At 40.9% G+C, this 12,667-nt stretch overlaps 1 protein-coding gene across 1 annotated transcript; it reads left to right on the top strand.

Moving 5' to 3' along the window:
- The first annotated feature begins 117 nt into the window (after positions 1–117).
- DCK (deoxycytidine kinase) lies at positions 118–11,439 on the top strand. The gene is made up of 7 exons (XM_065634232.1): positions 118–212; positions 1,333–1,451; positions 4,159–4,352; positions 5,099–5,246; positions 6,702–6,817; positions 7,272–7,371; positions 10,180–11,439. The coding sequence occupies exons 1-7, from the start codon at positions 143–145 to the stop codon at positions 10,204–10,206; spliced, it is 774 nt and encodes a 257-aa protein (XP_065490304.1). The 5' UTR covers positions 118–142; the 3' UTR covers positions 10,207–11,439.
- Positions 11,440–12,667: the final 1,228 nt, after the last annotated feature.

The raw sequence follows: 12,667 nt of genomic DNA, 5'->3' as shown, positions 1-12,667 counted from the left end.
GCGGCGTGTCCCTCGCGCTCACCCGTAGCGCCGCTGACGTCGGGGGCCGTGCCCGCGCAGCCCGCCGCGCGCCAGATTCGAAGGGCGCGCGCGGTGGTTTCCGTTGGGCCGTTAGCGGCCCGCCGCGCGCCGCGCCGCCGCCATGGCCAGCCCGCCCAAGCGCGGCCGGCGGGACGGCCGCGCCAAGAAGGTGGCGGTGGAGGGGAACATCGGTGAGTCGGGCCGGCGCCCGCTCTGCCGGCGCTCCGCGGCGCGGCGCTTCCGCGGCGTTCCCTCGCCTGCTGCTGCGGGCCGGCAGGGCCGCCTCAGGCGCCGCGCGGGCCGCGCTGTGCGGCGGACCCGCCAACAGCACCGGAGGCTTCCCGCTGGCGCCGCAGGACTTAGCGCTGTAAAAGTGGCAGGATTTGGGGGGGGGGGGGGGGGGGGAAAGCGTGTTTGATTACCGTTTCTGTTTTATCCACCTCTAAAGGTGCGTTGAGTGTGTCTGGATAAAACCTGTCCCACGCCTTTCCTGGTTGTGTAGGACGCCGGTGTAAATGCGGACTGTCAGGTCAGACTGGTCCTGTGCGGTGCTCTGAACAGGACGAGCCTGTCTCACTGTTGTGAAGAGCAGGAAAAGTTATGGGCTGTTCGTGATGACATACGCTTTTTTTCTTTTTTTTTTTTTCTTTCTTTTTTTTTTTTGGCAAGAGGCTGTGGTTAAAATGGAGGATAGAAGGTGCCAGGGTGTCAGCTTGTTCACTGCTACATCCTTTGGTGGTTTAATCCAACTGATTGGCCTCTCTCGGGTTTCAGTGGTGTTTCTTTTTAAAATTTCCTGAGCTGTTTTTTTTTTCGGTTGGCCGCAGACTAATGACTTCTGTGCTATAGGATGTAATTAGTCGTACAACTTTATGTATGCATGGGGGAAACCAACACTTTCACTCTATGTTTCTTTCATAATTGTTGCTTTTCTCTGTAAAATAACTTAGGAAGAGTGCAACTTTGTGCCAGAAACTGGACCACAAAGTATCTTAAAAACGTAAGACTTAGTGTTCTAATTGCACATGTAAGCTTCTAGAATTTAGATAATTGACGTGGGCTGAGTCTGGTTGTCACGACTGATGCTTGTGAAATTTGATATTCGCGTCGTGTGGTACAAAATAAAAATGAGAAACCTTGTTGATGGCCTGTGATACCCTGTGTCCTCTGATTCAGGCATATTATGAAGTCAAAGGTACTTGGATGTGGGAGACTCATTTATGGGACTTAGAACCAGAGTTGTGTAGTAGTTAATTAATGACACTGTCAGTGTTGTTTAACTGCCATTCTTCCTAAATGCTTTTTCTACAGCTGCAGGGAAATCAACTTTTGTGAATATTCTCAAACAAGCCGGTGAGGAATGGGAAGTTGTTCCTGAGCCTGTAGCTAGATGGTGCAATGTTCAGCAAAACTCAGAAGAGGATGGTGAGGTACAGTAAAAGAATCTAAGCTGAAACGTTTTTTCTTAAAATCAGATAAATGCTCTTCTAATTTTAGAATACAGATATATCTGATAAACTGGGTATTGTAGAAAATATATGTGATAGCAGTGTTTTTACTGATTCTTATCATAGTATTTGAGTTCCTGTTTTCCGGTCTGCTTGGTGTATTATATAATCAGTGTTACTCAGCATCAGGATGTAAAGTATAAAAGTGCTAGAAGTGTGCTCTCTTTTACGTATAAAAGGGGTGGAAAGAACTTCTAAGTTACTTTTAGCAACCGAGAACTAAGGAGGGTGAGAGCAGGGGGTTGCCCAAGTATCCTGGAAAGTGTTCACTAAAATGTCTACAAAATAATGAAAAAGTCCTAAAGCGTTTATATTGTTGCTTTTTTTGTCAGCTGCCTGTAATTCTGTTGGCAGTCCAGCTGCTACTTAGTGGCCAAAATCATCACTGTGTAGACAGCTTTTGATGAACTGTAGGAGATTTTTCTTTTTCAGTCTGACAAAGAAGTACAAGGTGTATTGGTTAATTAAATGTGACCTTTCAGTGGAGGAGCGGTGTTTCCCACTTGCTCAGCTATAATTTTTCAGAGTTAGACAGCTCTCTCTTTTTTTGAAGGCTAGTAAAGTAAATCCAAATACAAAACCAGAGTATAGAAAGCTCTTTCTTTTAAGAACCAAGCCAACAAGTTGAAGATGTTTTTAATTTAGTGTGGTGGCTTGACCCCAGCCAGCAGCTGAGGGCCCACACGAACACCAACTCACCCTCCCAGCAGAGTGGAGCAGAGAACAGGAAGGAAGTAAGCAAGAAAATGTATGGATCGGTACGAAGCCAGTTGAATAAGGAAAGGGAAGAGGATAAGAAAGGAGTGATGCAAAGGCAGTTCTTCACCTCCTTGTAGAAGCAATCTGCGGGGCAGCGTGGGCAGTGGAGAAGGCAATAATGGTCAGCCATAGCTGAAACGTTGGTGTGTTGTTAACACTGCCTTAGCCACAAGCACCAAACGCGTGGCTGTATGGGCCGTTAGGAAGAAAGTTAACTCATCCCAACCCAAACAGGTCTGCTGTGCTTAATATAAAATTTCAAATCTGTCATAATCATCCCTGAAGTTGGGCTTAATTTAATTTGCTCTTTTCTGCTGGCTTGCAGAAATATGGTGTTATATATTACTCCTAAAATTAATCCAGAAACGCTTTAAATAAAGTCCATAAGGACAAGACCGTACTCCATGTGTAAAGCTGTTTGTCTGTGTCTGTAGATATCTCTTAGTCTCATGTGCATTGTCGTAGCTTGTAGAGTTCCCCTTGCTGTTGGCTAATTCATGCAGTAACAGCAGCTGCTGTGAAACAGCACAGTACTGAACTCCGGGGGTGCTTCTAGTAAGAATATTGTACCACCTGAACAATCGGTTTTGGCCTCTTTTTTCCCTTTTCCTTCCCCTTTGTGAGAAAAATTATCAACATTCAAGATCTTGATTATTACTTCTTCAGTATAGTTTAATACAAAAAATAGACTCGTACTTTTCCATCTTTAGTGAAGTTGGTCCTTTCATTGTCACATGGAAAAAGAAATATTTAGGAAGGTTATCTTTATGTGTGTCTGTGTGTTCATAGAGAGAGGTGTGTCTTAACTGCTTTTATAGTTTTTCTTATGAAAGTTGCACCTGAAATATTTCAAATGACTCAGTACTGTGCATTTTAATACAGTGTTATTCAAGGTTACTGAAATATTTTCCACGGGATAGTTCTATATCTTTGATTTCTTACTTGTGAAACTGGTAAATAAGGGCATTCTGGCTTGGCGGAAGGTCACTGTAGCATTATCTTCTTCACTTAATTAGGGAAGGGAGTGGCGTATCCTGGATAGTGGAACCAGGCCGTGTCCCCTGTCCCTGGCAGATGTCCATCCTACAGAGTGTAGCTGCCTCCTGTGGGAGACTTAGAAGGCTTAGTGCTGTGGTGATGCCTCTTGTGCCGCTTGCCCGCAGTGTCAGAGCGTGTTTGGGTTCCTTAGGCAGGGTTTGGCTGCAGGGGATCAGAGACAAGGAAGAAATGTGGAATTCCAGAGTCTGAACTGCTGTCACCTAGGTGTTGACCTCTGTCTCTAGATTTTTGAAAATATATCAATATTTGGACTTACTGTAGCAAAAAGATGCAGACAGAAGCAGCCATCTTTGGTAGACTGCGTTTTCTAGTAAAAGTGAGGCACACAGCTTTTGGTTTCAGGCTTTAGTGGCTGCCTTGAGGTCTTTGGCCTGGATTCTGTTCTGAACCTCCCAGCTAAGATGACAGCATCATCATACCTTAAGATGCTGCATCAGCAGCTGTTACGGTAGGAACTGTAATTAATAGATTTTAAAACAAAGGGAGCTCAGCTTTAAAATTTCACTCACACTTGTTAGAGTAAAAGGAACATGTTTTTTTCTATGAAGTTGTTGAATTTTGTACTGAGAGGATGCGGTTCTTCTATTAAAGTTTGTAAATAGTGGCCAGAGTTTTTTGGTACTTGAGCATTTTGAAATTGTAGCTGGCAGAAAGTTGCTTTTTCAGCTCAGTGCCATAGAAGGAATAACATCACTTGCATTTATGCCTTGCCTTACAAATAGGGTTGAAAGGTGAATGATGCAATTGTAAACCTGAAATAAAGGCTGAACATGTTTAACTTAGTAAAGCCCTTCTGTTTTACCTTAAACAGGAGCTGACTGCTTCACAGAAGAGTGGCGGAAATGTACTGCGGATGATGTATGAGAAACCGGAGAGATGGTCTTTCACTTTCCAGACGTACGCGTGCCTCAGCCGGATCCGGGCGCAGCTCAGGTCCCTGGACGGCAAACTCAGAGAGGCAGAGAATCCTGTGGTCTTCTTCGAGCGATCTGTCTACAGTGACAGGTACATTGGACTGAAGTCCTTAAAGTGAAGATCAACATTCTGCTAAGTAAAATACAAAAAGCAGAGCGTGTGAGTTTCATAACTTACCTCCCTTCATCACAGTCACAGAAACATCTATAAGTGGCTTGTAATCTTTGTCTCATTGCTGGTGACAGTGGAACAATTTTAATGGTTTGAGCATTTCTATTTTTGTCGTATAACTTGATTAAGTATGTGTAGCTTCTCGTTCTTTGTGGGTAGGTTTTTTTATTGTTTGAGCATGCCCATTTCCCTTCACAGGAAAAAGAAGAGTAGGCATCAGGAAGACTCAAGAGCAATTTCTTTCTTTGTCTCTTAGTCTCGTGTGCTTCAATGTTTCTTGGAACAGGTCTAGCTGTTTCATATTGCCATACCCTCTGTTTCTGGATTAGGAAGGATAGATTTGATGACTAAATCCAGTCACATAATCCCGATGTGTTTACTGTGTTCTAATGTATTGTATATAAATTACCCAAGCGCTTCAGTGGTTTGTAGATTATTTCTGAACAGAAACCTAAGCTGCAAATGTTAGTGCTTTTTGTGGACACTGCTATGGGCAACTGCAGTGGACATAGTTACAGATGAGGATACCAGCTCTTTACTTCCAGTGCAAGCGTACGTCAAAGCAGTTCTAAAATTCCTATGCCCAGCTTCTTTTCCTAGTTACTGCACAGTACTTCAGGCAAAAAAAGTGGTAACTGTGTCCAAGTTAATTATTGTGTTCACAGGTATATTTTTGCAGCTAATTTATATGAGTCTGATTGCATGAATGAAACCGAATGGACTATTTACCAAGACTGGCACGACTGGATGAATGAGCAGTTTGGTCAAAGTCTAGCGCTGGATGGGATCATTTATCTCAGAGCCACTCCTGAGGTGAGGGATTGAAACTGATGACCACAGAGAGAACGCAAGTATATGCCTTGCCTGTAAAATGTGATCTTTGACTATGCTCCCATATTATTTTATTTTTCCTAAAAAATTGCAGGGTTTAACTATGATTCTAGGCTTTTTTTTAATTACGAAAGAATAACATGCTTGCAGGCAATTCCAGTAAGGTCACAATTGTGTCTCTCATTGTTTATCACTGAATGTTTGTTGTAGGAGTTGCTTTGAATGTCTCGGGTGAGGAAACAGTTGAGAAATTCTCCTTGAAATGTAATCTTCTCAAAACTTTGAGCTGGCCATTCACTGTGAGAATACTGCTGATTAGCGTTTACTTCAGATTGTACTATTGCCCTGAAGACCTTAATACTGGAATTATGACTAATACAGTCTGGAAATAATTAAAACAAGAATGTTCTTTCAAATGTAGCCTGTGTATTTTTAAATAAAATGCGATGATAATGATTTTCTAATTATAAGAACGGGATATATAATAAGTAAAGCAGAAAATGCCACTGGTACTAAAAAAAAAGGAAAGTACAAAATAGCTATAGGAACATTGCGCTGATAAATGTAACAATTCATGGTTCATGTCAAAGCTGGTTGGGGTCGTGTGAAGCCCTTTCACCCGGAGCAATGGAGCTGAGCCAGATGAATGCAATTACAGTATGTGATGCTTTTGCACAATGCTTTGATGTTTGGGCATCAAATATATTTTAAAAGGAGATAACAACATAATAGCTCTCTTGAGTATGACACGTGAACAAGAGAAAAAACTAGGAGTTTAAAAGAGCTCTAATTGCAGTAACTAACAGGCCACTTCCATACTTCCAGCTTTCATGCTTTCATCTTTGTTATTGTTGTAAACAACCGCATAATATAATGCTAGAATTTCTATTAAGGCTTTTTACTAGGCGCACTGTTGAGGGTTATTTTTCCCTTCTTTTAAGTCAAGAATGTATATTTAAGTTAGAAAGCAAACCATTTTTAATCAGTTTTGATTGACTTGTCATTGAGGCTTTGGATGTGTGTTCAGGACAGAAACCAATGAAAAATTACCTTTGAAAACTGAGCTCCTAAGAGTCAGAAATATAAGATTTTTGAAGTGTCCTCTATAATGCCACGTATTTCTGTGCTCTTTTTACACAATACAGTGATTCCCCTTCTTTGAATAAAGAGTTCGTTTGAGGCCTTTCCTTGTTGTGGCAAAGTAATGCGATGCATTTTCCATGGATCCTTCTTTTATTTTGTGTGTAGTCAGTGGGCTTCATCAGCTGAACATGGTGTCACATTTCTATGCTCCTAAAATAGTTAAGCAAGTTGAATATTTGTCTTGGGTAAAGAGTGTCATATTTGGCATTTAGAGCAGCATTTAGCTTTTTTCCCTCTGTAGGTCTGCAAAAACAACCTTTTTGTTTTGTTTTGGTTTTAATCTTTTGCATGTAGAAATGCTTAAATAGAATTTACTTGCGTGGAAGAGATGAAGAACAAGAAATTCCCATTGAGTATCTGGAGAAACTTCACTACAAACACGAAAGTTGGCTTCAGCACAGGACACTGCGGTAGGGTTTGTTTAATGGTTACCTAAAGATGTGTGCATCTTTGTAAGGAGGTTCCATACTGCTTTTTCCACCAGTGAAACTTCAGCTGTTCCTATGATACGCAAAGTTAAATTCCAGGAATATTTCTGTTCATGCTTCCCTAGAAGTATTGGTTTTACATGAAGTTAATTACTGCTAGGATGTGCAATGTGCCTTGAGTTCTCTTCACATAGAGCTCTGAATAGCAGTTCAATTTATCGTTAAGTGCTGGGGGAACAGAATGTTCAAGAATCAATAATATATCCTAGGAGCCATGCTGTAAATTCAAGCTGCTTTATATTCAGAATTCAGTCTGTAGTTTATATATGCAGTTCTTCTCGTGGGATTCTTAACAACAGAAATGCTGATGGAGGATTACATGATGCACGCTTTTTTTTCCGCTAGTAATATTTTCTTTGTTCCTATCCCAATACAGAACGGATTTTGAATATCTACAGGAAATACCTATTTTAACGTTAGATGTTAACGAAGACTTCAAAGGCAAAAAGGACAGATACGATCACATGACTGAAAAGGTAAAATTTGGCAAGCAGAACAAGCTGATGATTTAGGTTAATTGCCAGCATGTTGAAATGAGTTCAGGATACTTCTTGCATTTCCAAGTGTAGCATTCTTTGAAGTCAGACTAGACTTCGAACCTGTGTTTCTTCATGCTATTTCCAACACAAATTTTCCATTTAAAAAAATGAAAAACAGGGAAGGAAATACCTCCAGGCTTATTTGAGAAGACTTTCACTGGTAGCTTTGTTTGCAAATGTAGTGTCTAAATAATCCCTGCACTGTTTAAAAGAACTGTGATGTGCTACGTCCTGCTTCTGACATGGTGCAGGTATTGTAGGAAGTGTGACGGGGGCAGGAGAGGATGAGGGTGGCTGTTGGGGGACAGAGGAAGGCTACGCACGTCCGAGTGGGATGTCTGGGGTCAAGTCTTTACATGTGTGTTAAACCTACAGCGCAAATTGATGGCAGAATTGCCATCCCAAGTGCTGTGAAATTCGGTACAAAACCACCGCAATGGAAAATGCAAGGATGAGTTTAGTAAACCTGCAGCCAAGTTTTGATCCAAAACAGTGAGCCAATGCCAAGCTATTTTTTGTTTTGCAGATTTTTCTAGGTAAATGAGAGAGAATATGGGCTGTCCTCTCTTCTGGTAAGCCTGTCACAGTAAAGGGCAGTACAGCTAAAGCAAAGAGGGATCCTTTGCTCCAAAAATATGTTTCACAGTATAATCATCCTTCTAAAATATCGAAGTCATGGAGTTACGTTCAGATAATGAACAGTGTTATAGCCAGATGTGATATTGCTTAGTTTTGGTGTTGTGTATTAAGTGGCACTATCATTAAAGTTTCTCCTTTCCGTCGTGTTTATTAAAGTGGTCTCCAAAATCCTTCTCAAAAGCAGTGGTCCGAAACTTCAGGGAGTGCTTTTCAAACGTAGCTTTTCACTTTGCTTAGGAACTTAATGCAGAATATAAATCTTAAGTATTTTTTAGTTTTATTTGAAGGAACAGAGAAACAAATGTCTATCTGGTATAAAAAGAAGATTGAGATTTCTGTTTGCATTAAGAACATCTAATCCTTAACACAAAAAGGTGTAACCTACATGTAAGTTTTCAAGCTGGGCCAAACCATCAACATTGTAACTGCTCAGGTGTTTGGTGTTGGAGTCATGTTGGGATTCAGCTGAGGACATTTTGTCTCTTATTTGAGTACTTGAAATGAGTTACAGACCTTAGGAATGGTATGTGCGCATTTTTCTGCTCTTGGAAATAACTTGTTTACCTCATGAGAAAAGCAGCTTTGTCCTTTGATCTCAGCTTATCCACTGAGAAGCAGAACTGTTCACCTGATTAAAACCAGCCTTCACAATATTTGCTCTTTCAAAGCTTGTTAATTGATGGAATGACTGGACATCACAGCTGTGGAGTGAAAATGCTTTCCATCTGCACTGTGAGATGAGGCCAGGCTCAGGCACCTGCAGAGGGATTTCGCAGGAGTTTGGTCCTCTGTAGCTGTCAGGTTATCTGGGAAGAGCCTAGGCCCTGTGTTAACCTTTGGGTGGTGTGTCAGTGGTCCCAGAGCTCTTGCCGGGGCTGGGTGCTTCAGCCTCTGGTGTTCGCTTACACGCAGTGGGGACCCGGAACCGGTGTGTTTCCTTATCTCTCTCGTGCTGCTCGCTTTCAGAGACCGGTCCTGAAACTCTGCCCTCTGTGTTACATGTAAGGTTCTTCATGCACTGTTACTGTTGGTAGTTTCTAAAGTGGCAGGTGGCGTTCTCATGATACCTTTTGAGTGTTGGCGCAGTTACGTGTTCCCTGCCCTTCTCTAGGTGAAAGAATTTATTTGGCCTCTTTTTCAACCTCCGTGAGCCTTGGAATAGGAAAGGAAGGGTCTCAGTTGGAGAATATGATCAAAGATTTGTTTCCGTTTCGCATCAAGCAATTGGACAAAACGTTTACAGATGTGCTTTGTGTATGAGAGCCTCTGCCAAAAGAAAACCAGCATGTTGTCTAGTGTGTTGCCGATTCCTTTCCATGCAGCAGTCTGGCTTGAGTGGACAGAGGGGAAGATGCTCCCAGCTCAGACTGGATCCCAGCGTACTTGCTAGGATGTTCTTGACACTGAGAAATAGGAGTTTTGTGTCTAGATCCTGTATTCTTTGGGTCTTGTATCAACTGGGTTGTTATATTTTTTAAAAAAGGCGGCCTGAACTTCAAGCCAGAACTTGAGCATTAAATTTTAGGTACTTGTAGTCATTTGAGCTCCTCTTCAAATACCGGAAATCAAATTCAACAGTAGCTGAAATACGTAAGGCATTGTTCTATGGCATTGGGTTTTTTTCCAAGTACTGTGGTTTTGCTAGGTATTGTTTTATTATTTATTTGCCAATCTCAGATTCCAAGGAACATACTAATTAGATGCATTGGGTTGTGCATTGACATAAAAACATGAATGGTGTTCTGGTAGTGAGTGTGACTTGGTTTTTCCAAATGACAGGTCTTTTGAGGTGATCATTATCTTCCTTGTGTTTAGGGTAGACCTGCTTTTAAGATGTTTCATTTGTGATGTAAGGCTGTAGTTTAGGATAATGGGAGGAATGAGTGTCATTCCAATGCGGCTCTCTCTGCACTTGATAAATTACAGGTACTATGGCTGAAAACATTTTCTTGGACCAGAAATGGCATAGCTGACTCCGAGTTTATTCCTATCAGTTCCTGTTTCTGTAGCTTGTAGTAAATCATAAAGCAGTAGAGAGATAAATATTCTTGCTGTGTATTTCTGCTGATACATACCTTGTTTGACAATATTTGTTTCTTTTTGCAGGTCAGAGAATTTTTGAGCACCTTATAATCCTCTTTGAAGCACAGGCAGAGCCAAACTGTTCCAAACATCTGTGCCATCAAAGTCTGAAGTACAGCTTCTGCTTTTATAGGAGGCCGCTGGAGAGGCAGGGCTCAACTGTTGATTTAATTGTGAGGAACAAACAAATTAGGGAAATTACTACATAAATTGCTAGGTCTGTTCAGTCTTACATAAAGAACACACACAAATTCTGATGGTTCTAGAATTCTGAGAGTTCCAAAATATTGCGCCTGTTTCTAATCAGTCCAGTAAGTTCATCTGGAGTATATTATTGTAATTTTTTTAAAATTTATTTTGTGCGCAGTAGCTATTTAGTTTCAATAAGGTAGTGTTTTTAGATCTCTTCAGCGTTTTTAGTGGAATTGATGCATAATAGATGTCTCATGAGGAAGAAAAAAGTAATAACCATTTTTGCTGGTGAGGAAATTTTGATAAAACCTGGAGTTTTAAACTGGAAGCTATTGAAAAATGTTATCTGACAATTTCGATGTTCTTTGCAGAATATACTGAATTGAAACAAATTCAAATGTGGCTTAAATTGTGTAGATATCTAATTAGTTTTTACATCTGTTTTCATTGTGCACTGCGAACTAGGCTATTAAGAGACTTTCCATTCTCTAGCATGGGTTTTTTGCAGGTTTGTTGTTGCCTTTTTTTTTTTTTTTTAACCTCTTAATAAAACATAGCTGATTTTGGTTGTTGACAATTCCTCTTTTCCTGTAGAGGAGTATGTTTGCTTGATGGTTACCATAGAGGGAGGAAGAAGATTTTGCAAATGGCCTCCATCTGTAAATGACATGTTTCTAAACATTTCCTTAATCACAGTTTGGACGTCAGAGGTGGCTTCCTGCTTTTGTTCCATTTGTTCACTGGGCCTTCTGGGTGCTTACACAAGATCCTGCAGTATTTGAAGTAGGCTGTGCTTTCTCATCTTCTAGTAAGAATGGGAGACCTTGGTGGAGTAGCTGCTGTTCTAGTGCATCTTGTTTATTAACTGAGCCACTTAAGTTTCAGGTGCAAAAAATATAAACTATACAGGGTACGCGTCTTAATGTGTTTTATGAACTGCTTTGTTCTGCTTTAAACATTTCTGAATGATTGCACAGTTGGCTTTTGAATGCAAAAATGTTATTGTAAAGCATTTTCTTTCTTACCGTGGTGCCTGCGTTACCTGCTCATTTGCGATGAAATTTTTTCCCTTGTGGCTGGAATTGTGCTGGCGTTCTCTCATTGACTGAAAAATAAAAGTGATTGGAAAGACTTTCAATGTTTTAATAGTCTTGGCTCCCTTGTCTTGTAAAGGAAATAATGCGGTAGATGGCTAGTAGATAACAGTAGTACAATGGATTAATTTAAAATTATGTATTCTCAGTGTATTTGGTATACAAGTTCTCTAAGATGTTTGAAACACTGTGACTGGCTTCACATTTTTTCATGTATGGGAAATGAGCTTATGTGATAGAGACACAAGATTATGGAAAATCTATCATGTATAACTTATCAGTAGAAGTGTTTTGCATAATGTTTATGTTAATAACGGAGTGTGGCAGTAGTAGGGTAGAAAATCTTGTTTTGGACTTCAGGGTTGCCTAGTAAAAGAAAAGATTTTAACATCTTTGCTCCAGAAATGAGGTCAGGTGGAATAGATGAAGATTCAGTTCAGATTTACTTGAAACACATAGTAGAAGCCTTTAAAACATTCTTGGCAACAGTCTGAACAGTAAGAACTTATTTTGACTAACAATGCAATTATTCCTACAGTTTCTGCTGTCAAAATGGTGGATTTAATTACAGCATTTGGAATGACTGGTCATTTCAAGGAGTAAACAAGTCTGAGTTCTAATAAAGACTTCCTTTTAAACCCATCACAGAGCACACAGAAACTCTGTGGCAGGTTATCTGCATCTCGTTCCAGAAAGCTTTACAAAATTTCTGACTGCCAAGTTTGGGTTTGAAGGAGCAAAGTCATGACCAATTATTAGAATGTTTTTAATTGCCGTGGAGAAAAAAGCAGAAACAAAACACGCACCCGACCCGCCCCAGGCTTCTCAGGGCTTTGAAACTTGGTGGGCTGAAGTACATGGAGCTGCAGTTATTCGCGTGTAGGACAAATGCAGCAACACCAGAAGTGGAGATGTCCTTAGACTGTTCTGCCCGTGTGTCAGCTGAAACCTCGCGGCTCTAACAGCACCTCAGCTTTTCAAATCTGTCAGTATTCTTTTCTTGGCTTGAATCTGTTCCCAGCCTACCGCAATACAGGATCGATGTGTTGGGGTTTTTGGCCTGTTAGAGATGCAGAAAGTTTCTGAACTGTTGTCTGCTGTTTGGTGATGATGGTTTCTCAAGTCTTTGCTGTGTCCCTTTCTTTTCCCTTGGGTAAGAGATGCTTTGATGGAACTGGCTAGAAATGCTTGTTTTGATCAAGTGTCATCACAATTGGGGGAAACAG

Source organism: Caloenas nicobarica, chromosome 4, assembly GCF_036013445.1.
Source record: "Caloenas nicobarica isolate bCalNic1 chromosome 4, bCalNic1.hap1, whole genome shotgun sequence".
Classification (NCBI taxonomy): Eukaryota; Metazoa; Chordata; class Aves; order Columbiformes; family Columbidae; genus Caloenas; species Caloenas nicobarica.
The sequence above is the reverse complement of the archived record's forward strand: the minus strand, read 5'-3'. Positions and strand labels throughout refer to the sequence as shown.

Bases quoted from the DNA above. Each gene is read 5' to 3' on its own strand.
- DCK (XM_065634232.1), top strand. From the start codon at position 143: ATGGCCAGCCCGCCCAAGCGCGGCCGGCGGGACGGCCGCGCCAAGAAG. The intron at 213-1,332 runs GTGAGTCGGGCC...CTTTTTCTACAG, and splicing joins GGCGGTGGAGGGGAACATCG to CTGCAGGGAAATCAACTTTT. The intron at 6,818-7,271 runs GTAGGGTTTGTT...ATCCCAATACAG, and splicing joins CTTCAGCACAGGACACTGCG to AACGGATTTTGAATATCTAC.